This window comes from Atractosteus spatula, chromosome 9 (assembly GCF_055471065.1).
Source record: "Atractosteus spatula isolate fAtrSpa1 chromosome 9, fAtrSpa1.hap1, whole genome shotgun sequence".
NCBI classification, from domain to species: Eukaryota; Metazoa; Chordata; class Actinopteri; order Semionotiformes; family Lepisosteidae; genus Atractosteus; species Atractosteus spatula.
Genome location: NC_142714.1, coordinates 4,569,063 through 4,588,013, shown reverse-complemented (window position 1 = coordinate 4,588,013; position 18,951 = coordinate 4,569,063). Strand labels below are relative to the sequence as shown.

Below are 18,951 nucleotides of genomic sequence, written 5' to 3'. Positions count from 1 at the left end.
TTCAGAACAGATCTGTAAACATCTGTTCTTCATTTTGAATTTCTCTTATGTTGTCACGTGTTTTTTTAATTGAAAACCAGTCTTTTAAAATCAGTTGTGGCAGAAGGTCAGTGGATTTATCATTCAGAAACCTTAGCTGAGGTCTATATTTTCTAACCATTTCTGAAATGAGCTTCATTTCTGAGAGGTTTTCAGTGGTATATCTAGTTGCCAGGCAACCTTAAATGAAAAAATTCTAGAGCAGGATCAAAATGAATATTGACATTGAACTTTGAAAACTTGTCCTACAAAAAAATCCTGCTAGGCGAAAGATAAAGTATTTTATAACATGTGATGGGATATCAGAGACAGATTTGAGTCTAAACAATGTTCCTCAAAATGAGTTTATTCAAGACTTGATTCAGATTGTGTCCATCAGGTGTTGCTTATTTTCTTGTGTACTTGCTGTTGTAGTTACTTTTGTGATCTTTTTCAGATGGTTACATTCAGATTACAAAAATAGTAAAAAAAAAATAGTATGATTAACTGGCGTTGGGGTTTTGGGGTGCATTCATGCTAATTTTGTTCAGTTTCCATGCTAGTGTAACTGTCTGACCTTTTGAGTATTCATAAAAAATATATCATTGTATTTTCCCTTTGAAGAAACAGAATGGAGATGTTTCCTGGAAAGTTTTAGCTGCAGCTAGTGATGTACTGACGACAACATCAAAATCATGCAGCTTAGCAGAATAGTCTGAACGGAAAAACAACCGTAGAATCAGCCTGATATCACTTTTAGCCTTATCTGCAGTCCTGGCAAAGGTGTCTTTGATGAGATTTACATCCGCGAATAACATGCAACTGTAATCACAGAAGAGAAGGAGGCTTGCTTCATCACAGAGTCCCAGGCGCACGCCTCTGATCTTTGGAATTCATGACAGCCCCCTTTGGTAAACAGAGCCGTGATCTTTGTTGTCTGGAATGGAGGAATGAAATCTAAGGGATGCTTTTCTAAATCAGGGTCTTCTGCATGTCAGAAACAAATCATCGACACAGTGGCTATACTTGTGTGTGCATGTGAGCCTATTAATATAGATATATAAGGTAACATTTTGGCATCATTCTGCATGTTGAAAAAGAAGTTGGCCATTTCTTCTTTCACAAAAATGTTGTAAATGTTTGCACGTCGGTGTCTGCGGTGAACGAGTGTGAAAGGGATGCTTGGTGTACAGTGTGTTCATGGCTTGTCTGACAGTCCACAAGCCTGACCCGCGTTTGGGTGCTTCCGGCGTTGCACTAGGATACATGTGGTTTTCATTGCCGTGACTTCAGTGCTTCTTTCCTGGCCGGTTTCGTTTAAGAGCCGGAACTGTTTTCAGCAGCGAGAATACTCTTTCACCAGTTCGCCCTTTGTAAGGGGTTGTGCCTCACTCTGAAATGCACTGTTCACGTTGTGGAGCTCTGCCATTTTTTTTGCATGTCAGCTCCAGAAGAGAGTTAGAGTTGGGAGCCTTTGGCTTCCGATATGGCAGGCATCTGTGTCAATAATACATTTTTTAGAAAAAGTCTTAAATTCACATTTTAAAAAATACACTGTTTCTTGCAGTATTCAATTATCTCAATTGGGCTGCAGTTCTACTCCATTTATTGAAATCATAGGATGCTTTCTGAGCTTCTATGATGTTCTTCTAGATGTGTTATTTACCCTGCTCAGCTAATCAGATGATTTAAATGTTTTAAACATTTTGTAGCCTCTGTTGCTTAAAGCATTTAGGCTAGTGCTTCACTGAATTATTTTCACTTTGCCTTTATCTTTTTGTGGTGTATAAAAAAAGAAATACTTCAGTAAGTATTAAGCATCTCAAGTAACAGACCTCCAAAAAGCAATTAATACTATATGACTCCATTAAGACGTTACATTTTGAATCGTAGAGGTTTGAATTGTAATTGCCTTGAAATTTCTCAGACAGAACCATTCTGGTCACAGGCCTTTTGCAAACTTCCCTGGACAGCTTCCAGACCTCCAGTGGAAGAGGAGGTCATGGCAGCCCATATGGAACTGTGCCCTTTTCATGAGTGGGCGGAATAAAGGAAATAATGCTTTGCAGATATCGCTGTCATTGAATAAAATAATTAGATTGGTCAGATGTTGTCCCTGCTTTGAAGTTGTTGGGGATTCGCCTGCTGCAGCTTTATTGTTCGTTACTCAATACTGTAAAATCATAGTACCTTTATATCTGTGGAGACTGCAGACACGAGCCCATGGGGGTGATGTGGTGTGCTGTAACCTGGTGGGTTCATCTGCTCACACGCAGCCCGCTCTCTTCTCTGTTGCCCAGGTGCTCCTCGGCTGGATGGAGGAGCTCCTCAGCCCTCAGGTGTGACCACGGTCCAAAGGCAGCCCGTCACCGTGACCACCTCCATCCCCCCCTGCCCCCCCAAGCCCCCCGCAGGGGCCCGCAAACCCAACGTCGCCGTGCTGGAGATGAGGTCTGAAAAGAAAGACCCACCCACCCTGACTGTGCAGGTATTCAGAGACGCACCGCTTCATACTAATCTATACCCTTCAGCCACGAATGGCATCTGATCTCCGTATAAAAGGGGCCCTTGATACGTATCTGCATGTTAAAACAGATCTCTTTTAATCAGGCAGTTTGCAGTCCACTGTGCTTGGTAGGATTTAGTCCTTTAGACTGACTCCTGTGTGATCACCTTTGTGTTTGTGTCTGAATACAGGTTTTGCCAAGTGTGGATATCAACAGTGTTTCCAGTGAAAGCCCTGCTCCATCTCCTCCTCCAGCACAAGCTAATATTCAGGTAAATTCATTGGAAGAAGAAAGTTAAATACACCAAACCTGATCAGAGCAGTATTTTTGTATTCAGGTTAAAAGAACAGTGTGTTTGGAACCATGCATCTAGTGGAGTGCTCTTGCTCTTGTTCAGCCCTTTCAGGTTGCCTGTAGCTCTCTCCCCTGCCTAAATACTTCTGACAGCGCAGAGAAAAATGTGCTCTGTGTCACTCTAGAAGGTGTGCTTTTCCTTACTGAGACCACATTAGCTCTCAAAGAGGTACTATTGATTTTTGTGTATAATTGTATCTGTGCAGCAGACTAAACGTGCAAGAAAAGCTTTGATTTGTGATACTGCTGATGTTTTCTTAATTATTTTTCTGTACCAGCTGGTCACAGCTCCCTCTAGAGGATATTAATTACTTTTTTTGGACATGCTTTTTCACAGAATCTTTTTAAAGCTGCAGTGCTTAGGGGCTCTTTCATCTGCTGCACAGTGCAGGTGTTCTTGATGCTCTTTACACTGTCGCACGTCGGACAAACAAAAGCTGTAGAGCCGCAGTTTCGATCAGCTTTCTTATACATAAAACACCTCAGACTGCACTATCAGAAGGGCACAGCTGAACTGTTTCTAACAAATCTTCGTATTTTAAATTGTGGTTGTAGAGCTGTTCTTGCATGGGATGTATCTTCTGAAATCTCAAGGCTTCAGTAATTCTCTAAACATTTTTCTTGTCTCTGTATTCGGCCATCAATTCTCGAAACGGTTAAAGGCCTTTTACAAAATGTTGTTGCAAATGCATATGCACAGATTAATGGTGAATTTCACTCATATGAACCCCAAAGTCATTAAGTACAAATTGAGTCTTCAATTTACAGTATTTAAAAAATATCACTTCATTAAGAATCTGTGTTCATTTAATCAATACAGTTTAAAAAAAAGCTTAGATAACCTGGTTGTCAAGATCATGACAGGTATGATGTACTAGCTACTTTATATACTGGCTGTAAAGTCAGTCTTTCTCTTTTTTTTTTGTTCATTTCTACAAATTCCAGTGTTCTCTGAGAAAAGCATCAAGCATTTATCCATTTTTATTCAGAGCTTCTCTTTGGGTGTTGCAGATATGCTTCCTACCACAGGTCTTTTAAGAATTCAGATGTGATGTCTTTTTAGGATACACATTATAATCATCATCAGGAATGGCAATGTGAAAGTTATTTCAAGAAACCATGCATTCAGGGCCATTTGTTTTCGTTATATCAGTACATCTTTGAAGAAAATGGGACATATTCCCCTCAGAAAAACAGAAAGTGAGCATAGATCTCTAATCAGATCAGAGGGAGTCACAGTACTAGCCGGCCAAGAAATTTGAGCTTTGGTTGAAGTGCTTCAGCTCTGCTTCTTTCATGTATACCCAGGCACATCTGGTTGCTAAGCAACATGAGGCAAGGTTTGACAATTTCTGCATTAACACTTTCGGAGCAAACGCGAGGATTGGCATATCTTTCACTGTGGTTGGCTGGCTGACATAAAAAGGTTTCTTTTTGATGTGTCTTCAAAATGTAACTGAAAGCAAAACTTAACTGTACCAGACAATGCATTTCCAGTTGGAGGAATTTGCGTCAGACCAGGAAAGGTCAGTCAAGCAATTGTCCATGGTGCCCCAGCTGGATCCTGGCTCATGTGCCGGCCCTTTGACTCGTAAGCTGGAGCTCCTCGGTTGGCAGATGGAAGTAAATGTTTGTTGTTGGAGCGCAGTGGCTCCATCTCTCCCTGGGCTTTGAGGAAGAATTCAGTCACAAACACAGGAGAAGCCTCAGTACCGTTGCTCTGTTTGTTGGTGCTATGCAAATGAGGTCACCAGCAATGTGATTATGATTTGAACAGAAACTGCTGCGTCCATTTATTCAGATGGTCTGTACAAACTGGAGTCGATAATATGAACTTGACGGATATATAAAATAATAGTCTGGTTTTGTAAAAAAAATTGTCTGCTGGATTATATACAGTATATACTGTACATTACTAGAAACATGGTATCCAATTGGACTGTTTTAGACTTTACTGTTATGTGTTTTTCTGCACTTTAAAATGTATTCTGTGCTCCTCTTCTGTCCCCCGAAATAGGCCAGGTTACTGTTTTTAAAAGGTTTCAGGAGAGCCCGGCGCTGTGCTCTGAGGAAGGGCCGTGTTCTGCTCGTGATGAATGCAGGGGGTGTACAGTCAGAACTGATGCCTGCACCGGCCTTGGCCTTCAGCAGGTCAGGCCGAATATGTGACATTTAAAGCTATTTGAACACGTTATTAAACAAATGGATATTATTCCTTGCTTAAGAACATAAACGTAACAAATGAGAGGGACCGTTCGGTCTGGCTAGCTGGTCAAGCTTTTCAGCCCCCACCTGCCTTCCCAGGTATCCCAGGTTTTGAACATACTGTTGTGCTTCACTAATGCTTCTGTTTTCTCGGTGGGAGTTTCCTAGGTCACTATCATAAATGATGATTTATGTTCAGTTGACCTGTTAGGGAGAATATTAGATTTTATTGTCTATTTTAATAAAGATAGAACCCAGTCAGGTAATACATTGTCTTGTTTATATTCTTGTGTGCATCTCCTGTACGTAACTTAGTTTTTTCTGCTGTTTAGGTTTGTAAGGGTTATATAGCGTTTGTGACTGGAAAATGTGCGTCATTCTAAAGGGTTAAAACTATGTGGCCTGCACTGTGCCAGGCTTGGTGTGGGATTTCACGTATGGTATTGATCCATATGGTTACACAGTGTAGTCAAGCCAGCTGACTTAGTGCATGGCTCTCAGAGTCCTGGGCACAGAAACAAATATACCTGGAGCTTTGCCAGGGCTCCTGGACTTGGAATTTATTATTCTGACAGCACAGCATTGGCCTGAATTTGCAGATTAATTTTGCAGACGCTAAGGCAAGCATATTTCCCTCGCCTTGAATAACCGTGTTTTGCCCCGGTTTTAAACATGGGTATTAATGTTATCGTGTGTTCCAGCTCGTTTAGGTTTATGACAATTTGCAGAAGAAAACAGCTGGATTTTTCTGTTGTTTACAGCGCTGTGAAACACTTGCAGCAAAGCTCAAACAAAGTCTGTATTACTGTGGTGGAGCAGTGAAGCTGAGCTTTAAACTAAATTAAATTTTAATTGAATTTAAATTTGAATACACTTTTCTAGATCAAGTATCAGTTTAAATATACAGTATTTGTTTGGTTGATTGTTTTTTACCATGGTCTTTGGATTAGTTAAGCCTACAAATGTTTCTAAATGTTCATAGTGCTAATTAATAATGTATTTTGTTCTTATTAGTACTAGCAGATTTCTGCGTTCTGCTGAGGCACTGTCACCTCAGAGCCTGTGCAGTGAGATTCTTTGAGAGCCCAGGAATTGGTTTACTTGACATTGCGTTGCAGTTTTGTGTATACCTCTAAGAAAGGCTACACTTAATACCATGTAGCATTAATACAGTTTTTGATGAATGCAGATGTTTGTCTGCAGAAAAGCAAGCTCCAGGAGGTCTTGCCTTGAGTAACCAAATGAAATAAATAGCTGACAGTGTTTTGCTTGTTTGACAGATGTACATGCTAAGCCAGTTTTTTTCCATTTGAAGTCTGATCTAGCTGTTTTTAGCAGTCTGTTACTGTACATTGCATCTCAACACTTCTGCCTGTCTGGCAAAACGTAGCATGTTTGTGGAAAAACATATGGCAGAGTAGGTTTTCCCCCACTTCTCAAATCCGGCAAATCTTCTGTTGTTTTGCTTCATTATTTTTTTTCTTTCATTCGATTGAGTAGGGTTTTTATGAAACCAAAATCTTCCTCATAGGTAGAACAAGTTAAGCCCAGGTCTGTACAGGTTTAGATTTTTTATGTTTACCTGAATTGGTCATTAAGGTGCCATTAATGAAATAGTTTTCTTTCCCAGGATGTGGGAACATGTTTTAATGTGTGAGACTTCCTCTTCAACAGCTAGCTTAGGACGTTTGTTGACAGCTGTCCCATAATTGAAGGTAATTATAGAGTCCTATCTTGTACTAATTTAAAAAATTTAGAAAACATTTTCACTTTTCATTAGAAACCAAAAGTGAATGGGAAAGATGACAAATCATTTTCAGAACTGGTATTTTCATTTTTTATAATTACCAGCATATTTTGCATATTTTAATTGAAGTATTCTATAGTATTATAGTACTCTATACTATACTGTATGCCTTGGGTTTCACAGTCTTTTTAAAAATAGTGACCGTAGCCTAGCCCATCTGCCCAGGTGGTGAAATTGAAATGACTTCATATTCTGTGAATCTTGATTTCAACTTAGTCATTGTGCCACTATTTCACCAAGTGGAAATGATCATACCTCTTGTGAATGTCAGGAGAGCAGCCCTGGGCAGTCTGGAATGCTGATGCCAGATGACTAATTCCCCTGTAGTCCATGTTAGATGGGCCTGTAAATAAGTCCTGGAGCTGCTGCTGGAGCTCCTGGCTGCACTAGGATATGAGTAGACCCCCTGGACGTAACTCTGACTGCTTTTTATTCCAAAGGTCTTTCCATTCGAGCCAGAAATTTACAACTGCTTCAGAGCTACTGTACATTTCCATATCATGTATTCTGCCTAGAGCAACAAAAATAAGTTGAGGCTTGGTGGATCTAAGCCACTTAAGTAACATACATTTTATTTTAAGCAATAAACTTTCTACATTATTTAAAGGGATTCTTAAAGGTGTGACTAAAAGTGTCCCTTTTGTGTACTTAAATTATTTATGAAAATGGAACTATTAACAATACACAATACAATTTTAAGCTTTTTTAACTAGACAGTCTTTCTGTTATATTACATTTTTGTTCTTGCTTCAGTTGAGGTATGAATGTATCCTAAAAGTACCATAGATTCACAGTCTTACTTTATTAATTATAAAAAATTAATATATTTATATTGAACAAAAATAGTTTTGCTTGTAAGAAAGATGCCCCATTTTTATTTTTCAAAACTTTTGAAATGTGACTGTAGTTTGCTACATGAATAACTCTGTAATATGTGAATGTGAAGAGGAAAATTGCTCTTGACTGAATGTAATGGCTAGAGTGAATCATCTACAAACGTATAATAAAAATATGATCTTTTTGTTCTCTGGTAAGTGCGGCTCAACACAGACTATCTAATACGATCTCAGTAACATTTGCCTTTCAGTGTCACTGTTAAATGAGCCACAGCCTGTCCGCATTTCTGCAATTTGTGAGACACTAATAGACCAGAACCAAGAACTAGCAGAGGAAGTGAGCAGCAAACCTTAAACGGTGACACCATTAACATTTTCCTGCAGGCTGCGGGGCAAGTTATAAATAGGGAGGTTTTTCTCCCCCTTGTATTCATCTTAATAGTGTAGCCCGCCTGACAAAGCTACTGCATTCCCGGTGAGTTGTGGGTAACGCCTGAAACACGGCTGACTGGGGATGAGCGAACAAATTGTCTCCAAACTTCAGGCTCTGGGAGGCAGCCAGGCAATCCAGACATCTCTGGTTCTGCGGTTGCTTAGATTCAGACTAACCTCGTGGTCATTAATGTGTGTGGCTGGTTCTTCAGTGCAGGTTATCCCCTGGTAACACTCAGCCCATATATAAACAGTCACTTTGATTTCACCATTTGATTTCTTGCAAGGAAAAAGCAGCAAGAAGATTTCAGCTTTTCCACCTTTATTCCAACTGGGAGATGTTTTTGCAGAATATGTAAGGTTTGACTGTGTTACTGCTCACCACATCTGTATGTTATGTGTTGTTATTGGCATGCAATAACTTCATATTAAGTTTACATTCAGGCACTTCAAATTGAAATAATTCAACTTCCTTCACAACATTCTAAAGGAATCAGCTATACTGTGTAGTGACCCTGTGTAAGTCTGTCATCTCACTGCAGGGTAATGCTTTTAAAAACTCAAGCTGAACTGTGCTGTGCTTCCAGCTTCAAAGACCTTTCAAATCTGTCTGAGATCAGTTTGCCCTCTCCAAACATATTAATAATCTTCACAAGCTGTTGAGAAATAACTTTGTAGCAGGTAATAGAAATGATCTATTTGATGTGCCTGCACTGCTTTCCCACACGAATGTTTTCCTCTTTGAACACTTTGGAAGACTGTCTTTTCTTGGGGGTGGACCGTTTTGCTTTAGTTCAGCGTCTTCTTTTCCAGCCTTTTACTTGCTAATTTTACACATCCAGCTCAAGCGGGCAGAGCCTTTGAAATTTGAGGGAGTCTTGGATTAGTGCCCACCCACCCGAAACAGCCCCTCCCTTTCATTTCTTCGAAAGGAAAGGTTTAGGCAGACAAACAATAGATGTCTTAGATCAAGCCAGCCTTTCAAAAGCAATGATTCCCAGTGCACTGCAGCATATTGATAATGGTCCGATTAAACTATCGCTGTGCTGTTCTGGTGTTTTTGAAGCAAGGCTGGAAAGCATAATTAATACTGGGAAAGCACGCCTTACTGTTTTTAGTGCAAGCATAGTTCTGTGTCCTCAGGGTACATTTTCCTACAGGCAGATACGGAGTTTGACAGGACTCAACACTTGAAAGTATGTTCCACAAAAATAGCACATTAAGTGCTTCTTCTTTTTGCTGAGGCTACCAATTGCACATAACATAGAGTATCATATCTTTTACAGAGGTAAAGATACTGTAGTTGTCATCAATGCTAATCTACTCAGAAGCTTGAGAGGCCTTGTACTTACTTTTTTAATTGAAAGAAATCTCTAAAGCATTATTCTTGCACAGCGTTTCACACGAATAAGCATCTCTAATGGAATTTGCAACTGTTATTGACTTTGTAGTTGGTAAAGAGAAAGAATTGCAGTTTTTTTTTTACCCAGCTTTAATTAATGGATACTCATTTTGTGTTTTATGTATTTGTTTTTTGTCTCAGTTGCCTTGGATCATTAGAATTAAATCAAGTGCAGTTCACCCTTTTAAATTAAATTCAAATACAGTATCTGCAAATTACTGATTAGGAAATTATTAGTACAGAATGCAATGATGATCTAACAAGACTGATTGATCTTGAAGCCATAATGCACCAGTCACTAGAACTGCATCTCTTTACAAACATTCACATTTATTTTTTTATTTCCATGTGTTTTTTAATTAATAAGTCTATGGCCAAATTTAAAGGTAATAAAAAAGCAGAACACAAATGTGCCTTTTGCTACTTCATAGCAGAAACAAAGGTCAATTGCTTTCAGCTTTTCAGTAATGACATCATCACACCATCAATGTCACATTGTTTTCATGATCAGCTCCATATGATGGCTGGTTTCATCTCACTCTGGATTTCTGACATACAGTAACTCCAAGTTGCCACACTTCACATTGAGCTTTTTTGAGAGATACAAAGCAAACACAGGCTCCTGCTATGAAGCCCATAGAAACTCAATTAATAACAAATCCTACAGTAGGAAAAGCATTTTACTTTTTAAAAATGTATAAAGTTATTATTTGTTGTGGTATTTCTGTTACACTGCAAAATAAAAGTATTTTTTCCTCTGTCTTGGCTGAACTCAAGAAATCCCTGAGGTGGTCTTTCTGCCTGCTTCAGACATTAATCTGAGTCCTGTGAGCAAAGGGAAAAAACAAGAAGTTCTCCAGACAGGTTTCCTGAGCTGGGAGCAGGTCTCGTTAGCAGACAGAGGGCCTCATCTGGAAGGGGTAGTGAGGCAGGCATAGGATTACTGCACTAACCTCTGAATACTGGGCTGCCAATCTGCTGACTCATGAGATTGTGTTTCTAACATTTCCAAGCACTCGGCAGCAGTTAATATTTTTCTGTCAGGATCAGGCAAGCTTCGTCGAATATCCTACTGTTCTTGGAGGTGCTTTTTCCCATTAGTTTCCCTAATATTACACAACATGATATCAGCATAACATGCTCCATAATTTGTACCTCTGTGTTTCTGGGTGTTTTAACTCTCCCTCCATAGAGTAACGATACGTCTGTGCCAGAAAAAGCCTTTCACATCAAGTTTGAGTTTGTTTGAGGAAAGTGTCTGTCAGTCAGACATGCTGGAGTTTAGATTGCATTCTAAACCTGTTATCAGAATGTCGCAAGGACACCAGTGTCTGTGTGGTCACCAGATATCTCTGTCCTCCATCAGTGGTCAGGAAAGCATTTGACATCGGTTTGTATGATGAATGTTAATGTTCTCCTTGTGTTGCAAGCACCGGCTTCATTTCTTCTTCAGAGAGAAGCAGCAAGCTGGGGCTTACTGCTACAGACTGCTCGGGTTTTGGAAAGATGCTTTAAATATGATGCTGTTGCTAATTCAGATCACTGTGCTTCAACTTTCTAAAAAGGTCAAATGAACAAACATACCAAATTCAGTAATAATACTGCTATCCATTGCATTCACTACTGAGAGAGGACATTTTTATTACTTATATTAATACAGTATATATGATTCAGAGGTTACAATAACAATTTCATGGGGTAAATGTACAGTATTAGTTTTGTACTGTGCAGAAACAAACACAAGGCTTATTAACTGCATAATACGACGGTTAAGACATAAAGGTGAAAACATCCACAAGGTGTGGATTTAAGATCAGCTGCCTCTCAAATTTACAAGTGATAGTATGGAGTAGTTTGTGTTGCTTACAGGTGAAAGAAGGTATTGGCTATCCAGCAGAACTGTGTTCTCTGTCAGAACTAGTTTTATTTGCTGTTACAAGGTTTGATAAAATTGTTCCTGTCAAAGTTATGCTCTTGTCAAAGCACAGATAAATGTTGAAGTTTCAATTCATTACAAATCAGGTTACTTTAGTCCTTCATTTCTATAATTGCCACCATTGCAAACTTGACTGAAATCCACAGTGCAAACACAAACCAAGGAAAGGTTTTCTGTCAGTTTCTCCTTCCAATGCCTTTTCTCCCAGTATCTTACAGTACCTGTGCTGTTTTAAGTGTTCAGCCAATACAGAACACCTCCTGCAGTTCTCACAAAGTCCAAGCAAATTACTGGCTAGATTAGATGAGAAATTAGATACAGTATGTGTTCGAAAGAGTGATGGCGAATTTGATACTGTGTGATACCGGTCTTGTATGGCGTAGAGAACTATTGATCAACTGAATTTGATTTTGCTGGATTGATTCATTGGAATTAAGACCCATTCTCAAACAGTAACATCTGATTGTACGATCAGCCCCATATTACATAGTCACAGCCTACACACAATTACAAGCCAGAACAGAATCTGGAATAGATTGAAACAGCAGTTCATTGTTTCAAGGGCATTTTAGGTCAGGGCTTCTATCTGTTAGACCATCTGGTAACAATGCTTGTAGTTCCTGAAAGAAAATTCCAAAGACAAACATTTGTTTTTTTCACTTAAGAAATAGTGTACAGTATATCATTGTTATGCTAGACTGTACAGACATCATACAGACATCAAGGTCATTATGTTTTGAAATAATCTGTAAAGTATTTTTAAGTATATTATGTAACAAAGATAGTACTGTGTTAAAACCCTTTATTCTACCAAACCACCCAATTTGGTTGATTAAATTTGTAAAGGAAAGGCATTAATTTTTATCTATTGTGTTATGAAGATGATTGTTTGGAAATGAACATAATAAATGTGATTGTTGTTAGTTCATTAAGATTTTTACGGGAGATCTTTCCTTTTTGATCAGATTTGAATCACTGTTCGATAGTGGAAAGGTAGGTTTGGTGTAGTTGGGAAGAACGCTGGAGTATTGTATATTCAAACTAAAAGCACTGTACAGTAAGTACATATGTCATTTAAATGCACAGTTGGTTAGCAGTACACTGGTGTAATCAGGAGGCATAGTGTTTAGCCCTTGAAAGTGAGCAGCAAGATTTTACATTTTGTTCTGAAATCCACAGGAAGCTAAAACAGGCAAAATGTGCTGAAATGTGTTCTAGTCTTGGGTAAATTCAGAGCAGCTGAGTTTTGAACATGCTGCAGCTTGTTAAGCAGGTGATAAGAGACTAGGACACCAAAACCAACCACCCTCTTAGGGACACAGGAAACATTTATTGTCTTGTTCTCGGTCAAAATGTTTCCTGTCTTTAAAAACCTAGTATTTAATACATAATCATTTGGTTATGTGTTTTAGACTGTGGAACAAGCCCAAACACAGGAAGAAGACAGTAATGAGTTCCCTGGAACAGATTATGTTGCTGTCACTGACATAGCCCAGGTAATTCTTTTAAGTTTCTTTCTTCTCCACTATTTACATTATAACTCCCAACACCAGCTGCTGGGAGTACAGTGTGGTATAAAAACAGGACTCATTTGTATTTTGACCTTTTTTAATTTAATTGTTCATCTGTGTGCACAAGATCTTATCTTCCCTTGTTACAGTTAAATGATTGCTGAAAGTCTGGTTGATACACGGAAATGCACTTTCTGCAGATACTAATCGATTATCAGTGAATATACATCAATGAAAAAGTGAAGTTAGGTTACAGAGAAAACCCTTCTGTGTGTTGTACAGTAAGTTAAATTGCTGGTGTTGGGCTTTGTGAGAATCATTACTGGATTTTTTCTGTAATCGTGTAAGCACGATCCTTTTTATTTTGCACTTTCCAATCAGAAACCCTTTACAACAGTGATGAAGAATGATATATTTAGTAAACACAGTGTAAAAACAGATTGTTTGTACTCTCCTCTCCCCTGGTACAGAGGCATGCAAAGCTGCGAATCCAGTTATAATCAGGTTACAATTTCCAGATATTTCTGTGAAATCAAATCTCTTTCTAGAGGGATTTGCAGTCAAATGGACAAATAATAATACATTTACTTCTACAAAATAGTAAAAATCACATACTGTATATGCAAAATTACTACATACTATTATTTTTTTCCAAATAGATAAAAAATAAAATTAAGTTCAATATTACATATTATTTTCAATTAATTACATTTAATTGACCATTTTTCAGATGCATATCAATCATTAACAATGTGTATTACAGTATAAACATGTTGTAACTAATACTTTTTTCTATTTTGTTGTTGCTGATGATAGTTACATTTAACATTTGTTGGATGAAGCATTTTGAATGCCCAACAGGACATTGGTAAAGGAACAGTATTGGGCCTTTAAATTTTGGGGAAGTACATTTACTCTTTTTCAGCAGAGCTACAGAAAAACACCCTATTATTCCTATTCTGTCGTGTTAGATTGTGTAGCTCTTTTGTTTGCATGAAAAAGTCCATGTTAATGCAGCACAGTCCTTAAACAACTTGAGAATTAGATTTGAGAATCAATTTGTGCAAATAAAATGTCCATGCAAGAGCACGATCAGATAATTTGTAAATATGACAGCGGTCAATATCGTTTTATGTAGGTAAAATTGAAGAACAGTGTTCTTTGCTGCATACCGATTCTTTTATCACTCCTTTCTCTCCTGGAAGGTGAAAAAAGTGTTATTTCACACTGCCCTCTTCTGGCGACAGAGTACAAAATTAGTTCTTAAATGGCAAGTTTTGGAACATTTTTCTTGCTGAAACATCTACACTAATGTTCCAGAACATTTTCAAATTATAAATCATTCCTTTAGGAGTATATACATGAGCTTTGATAGCAACCAATTGGAGATCGGTTGTTTGCAGTGCTATAAACCTCCTGAAATATCATCTTTGCTCTTAACCTCAACCCATACAGCCTTCTCTTTTATATAATATTATTATTATTAGCCTGTGATTAAGAACTGGGCTGATGGAGGAGTACTGCAGGATTAGGAGTAGGTACCACTATGTTAGGCATGTTGAATTGCACTCTTGGAGGATGGCACCTTGCATTCCTTGTCCAAGGAAAGTAGAAGAAATGTACACAGCCTGTATTTGACATCCAGAGAGAATGTTAGTGTCGAGACTGGCACAGTCAGATGATACTCACTACCTTTAATTGTTTTACTGGTGATTAAGAACAGCATACATGCCTTAATTATGCTAGAAATCCCTGAACACAGTCAAGGCCAGAAGCCTCTTTCATAAAATATAATGGGGGGGCAATTTACTTTAATTATGCTTTAAAAAATCTTAAGGATGGTTTACATTCTTCCTTTTGGCACGTGTTCTGTTTTTCCACCGGCAAACTATATTTCTAGCCAGGACAAAATATACTGTATACACAGTATATACACTGTATCAGCAAAAGCTATTGAAGACAGTACTTAAACATTTTAAATCCAGATGAAAAAACTTTAGAGCTCCCTATCCAGAAATCCCAAGTCTTGGCTCTAAAAGTGATATGTTTATTGAAAAGGAGAGCAAAAAAAAAAAACTTCAAACACACCCCACATTTGGCAGCACAGTATTTGGTTTTGTTTCTGGAAGCTTGCCCATACCAGTGAGATAATGTAGCCTGTTTAACGGAGTTCCTCCAGCCTGTTTGCCAAGGAATCTGCTAGTAATCCAAACTATTGACCTAAAATCATACTCACTTTGACACTTTTCACAGTTTTTAGACTTTGAAACGTAACATTGTGCTGCGTTCCTGTCTACCATGTAACAGTGTTGCTGATTTACTGTGCTTTTGAAGGAGTAATTTTTAAGTCCAGCTTTTGCAAAAGAAATGCAATGTTTGATGTTGTTCCTGATAGGGTCTGGGACTGTGAGCACTGTCACGAATGTTTTCAGCTGAGTGTGTAGACTGATTTCTTAGTTTTGCATGGGTATTGTTTTGCTGTAAATGTCTGCTGTTTTTTTTATTGTGAATCAAATATAAAAAACAGTTGCTTTAGCAGTCCCGGCCTGAGAGTGTTTCACAGGTAGGAGTTTGGTTAGATGATACGATGATGTATAACAAACATCATGATTTTTGTTTTAATGTTATTTTTCTGGGGGCAAACATCAACTATCAAATGCTATGGAATGGGTGGGTTTTAATTTTATATCAGCTGCCCATGTCCATAGGTCATAGGTCAGTTTTTGTAGATATGGCATGAAAATAGTGTCGTATCATTTATAAAGCACGCTCTTTCTCAGGCCTGTGCTTAAATTGTAATGTATGGAACTTTAATTATTTTAATCCTTAGAGGCGTACAGTATTGTATCCGGACATCAAAGAGATTTACATTTCCAGTGCATGACTGTGCCCATTTTTAACCTGTTGCTGATGGGATGCCAGCAGGTCTGAAAAACTGGTTCATGGATAGACTGGAGTAGGAGGGGAGAATATCATATGCTGTTTACTTTTCACCTAACAGTACTTTTCTGAAATGGTGGTTTTCAACTTTACACAGCCAGATTTTAATTTAATAAATTGTCAGACTGATAAGTTATGAGGTGATCTAATCTGCCTCATTGTAATTTGATTTTGTAGCCTTTGCCAGCCTCTTAATTATTCACTGCAGAGAGCCAGTTGCTGTTCAAATGACAAATTGTTTTCACTCGGGGAAGAGAAACGCGCAGCATATCGGCAGGCTGTGAACACAAAGAATGGTGATCATAGCGATGGGACTTTGTAGGCGCTCATGTGCACTTCCGTCTGCCGACACCAGGAATTTTCCTTCGGATCAGAACAGAAGCATGTTGAACACATGTCTTCACCGGGGACAGGAAGGACAAAGCGTATCCTGACATATGAAACCGTTCATTTGTCCAGCCTCACAGAGATGTGCAAGTGCTTTGGTTTTAGCAGCACAGCAATGGCCTCCGTGTTCTAGCGTATTGGAAGCAAAGGCCTGTTAGCAACAGGGTGCAGCTCAGACGAGGCTGTGCCGGTCTGCCAGTTTTTGGAGAAGGGTTGAATGGGTTAACTTAGTGGGCTCTTTTTTCTCTGCCACTGTTCCACTGCGTTTCTCACTGGTTTTTTAGTCACTTGTTTGTTTCACTCGGGTTGCACCGGGGTCTCATCTTTCGTTCCTTTTTTCCTGTAAGGACTCAGAGGAGGAAGATGGACCCTCTGAGGCGGCAATCGAGATAAACGGCCAGGTGGGGCCTGCCCTCGCCCCCTACCACGGCCCTGCCTTCCCACCCTCTGCTCCGGAGCCGCGGCCCACCGTCGACGCCGTGGAAGTCCGAATCCGGCAGAGAGAGACCCTGGAGAACAGGCTGGTCGACTGGTGAGTCCCGCCTTCCCTGCCTCGCCCTGCCTGCTGCTCTCCTTCAGCCTTCGCCATTTCAGTCGGCTGAGTGACGGCGCGCCCGCCATCGCCACGAGCCCGACAGCAGCGAGGTGCGCTCGTGATCAGGGACGTGGATTAATTACAACCAGGGGCAACAAGCGGGCAGTTTCTCTGCACACCCTTTCACGTTAATTGAATTGTTTGCTTGAGAAAGGCTGAGCTTTATCAGGGTCCTTTATCTCTTGCTGTTTGGTGGCCTCCGGTGCTGTTGGTTTATTTTCTATATGACTGGCTTTTATTCAAGCCTGAGCGATAAGCTGCTCATAATCCACATCCATTAAGAAAAGCCGTTGCATGTCAGGGGTCTCTGTAGACGCTCAGAAAGGCTTGTCTTCCCCATGCACTGTCTGTGTGTGCGGGCGGCTCGGCTAACGAAGGGAGGGCGCCTGTGTGTTGCAGGGTGGAGCAGCAGCTGATGGCGCGCGTGATAGCCGAGCTGTACCCCCCGCGGGTCCAGGCTGCAGAGGACAGTGGCGCGTCGGAGCCGGAGGACAGCGGAGCCTCCACCTCTGACATTGGTGAGGGCTGAGCGGACCCCGGGCGTGGCCAACATTCCTGCTGGCTTGTCTGTGTCTCATACAACGCTTCCCACACTGCCCAGTTTATATTGTGAAAAAATTCCAATGTTTCTGCCCTCTATCACAGTTAAGTTTAACCTTTGCCCTTTTTTTGTTTCTGCCTGCGTATCGTTTTTTTAATCTCCCCTCAACTCTTCAGTGTGATTCCAGAGGTTTCACACTTTCTTCTGCCCTGAGTGTATCCCTTCATTGCTGTTCCTCTCTAGGATTCAGGAACACCATGAACAGGGATTGTTATCAGTTTCATGTATTCACGTAATCAATGGATGATGGCTGTTTATGTGAAGAACCTAAAGGAATATAAAATTGAAACAGATGTATATTTGTATACAGTAATTTACCCTTATGACTTGCATATGATGGAGGAATTAATTATTTTTATATTGTTTTTCTCTCTTTAATCAGTTGTTTTATCTTCCATTGAGTGTGTGAAGGAGATCCTTGTTCAAACCAAAATTTAACTGAGTTGCACATTATTTTCTAGTGAAAACAATTCATTTCTGAACACTTAAAGATCAAATACTTGTTCCCATGTGTATGAATACTACGGGAACCGTTAAATAAACAGTAACTATGCAGAAGCTAAACAATGTTTTTGAAGGGAGTGGCCTGAAACACATGTCACCACAGTTAGTTGTTGGTTGGCTTGGCATAGTGGAGTCTGTTAAAGGTCGGTCTGGTGACCAGTTGTAAAAGAACAGAAATAGCCTTGGCATTGCTTACTTGGCATGTCATACATCGAGTGGCTTTAAAATGAAAGCTTTGGGTTTTGGTTTCCGTAAAATACAAGTATGAGCTTGTAGAACACATGGTAACACCAGCACAAGAAAACATAGTTGCTCATTATGCAAGATTCTTGTTTCATTGTTGATAAAGATGTGATCTTGATGATCTGTTGGAGCACAACCCTTTTCTAGAAGGAAATAATAATCTGGAGTACCATGTCATTCACCAGAAAGCTTAAAGCACTTGCAGAACGTGTGTGATAGAGACTGGGGGAAAATACAGCTATGATGGACTGTATTCCTTTTGAATTTCTGACAGAGTTTCCAATAAACAATAAACAAAGCATTGTGTGTAAAGTCCGAATGCCTGTATTAGAGTGTGTATATTTGATTCTAGTCATCTATTGGCTTGGTCATCTTAACAGCACTTATTCCTTTGCTGATGAGCACCAGATTTCTGCATGTAGCTTTAAAAAAATTGTTCAACAGGAAACAGGTCCATTCCTGTGACTTTCAGAGCTTCTTCTCAGTCAGATGAAAAGTGTGCCATAATATTTTAAACATTTAATTGCGTTAGCAGGGCTTTGTTATCTAGCCACGCACAATTAGTTAGCTTTTAAAAAAGAGCTTCCTCACAAGGTAGCCCTGCAAAGAGGGGAAAACCTTGGGCAGATGATTTCCAGTTTGTTTGGGGATTTTCTGTTGTAGAGAAGACCTT

General features: G+C 39.5%; 1 protein-coding gene across 1 annotated transcript in view; it reads left to right on the top strand.

Moving 5' to 3' along the window:
* kiaa0586 (KIAA0586 ortholog) overlaps positions 1-18,951 on the top strand; it is a 172,906-nt gene that overhangs the window by 120,996 nt on the left and 32,959 nt on the right. Inside the window, exons 18-22 of the mRNA XM_088924648.1 lie at positions 2,319-2,506; positions 2,716-2,796; positions 12,910-12,993; positions 16,683-16,867; positions 17,330-17,448. Coding sequence (XP_088780774.1) covers positions 2,319-2,506; positions 2,716-2,796; positions 12,910-12,993; positions 16,683-16,867; positions 17,330-17,448 — 657 coding nt within the window. The remainder of the gene's footprint in view (positions 1-2,318; positions 2,507-2,715; positions 2,797-12,909; positions 12,994-16,682; positions 16,868-17,329; positions 17,449-18,951) is intronic.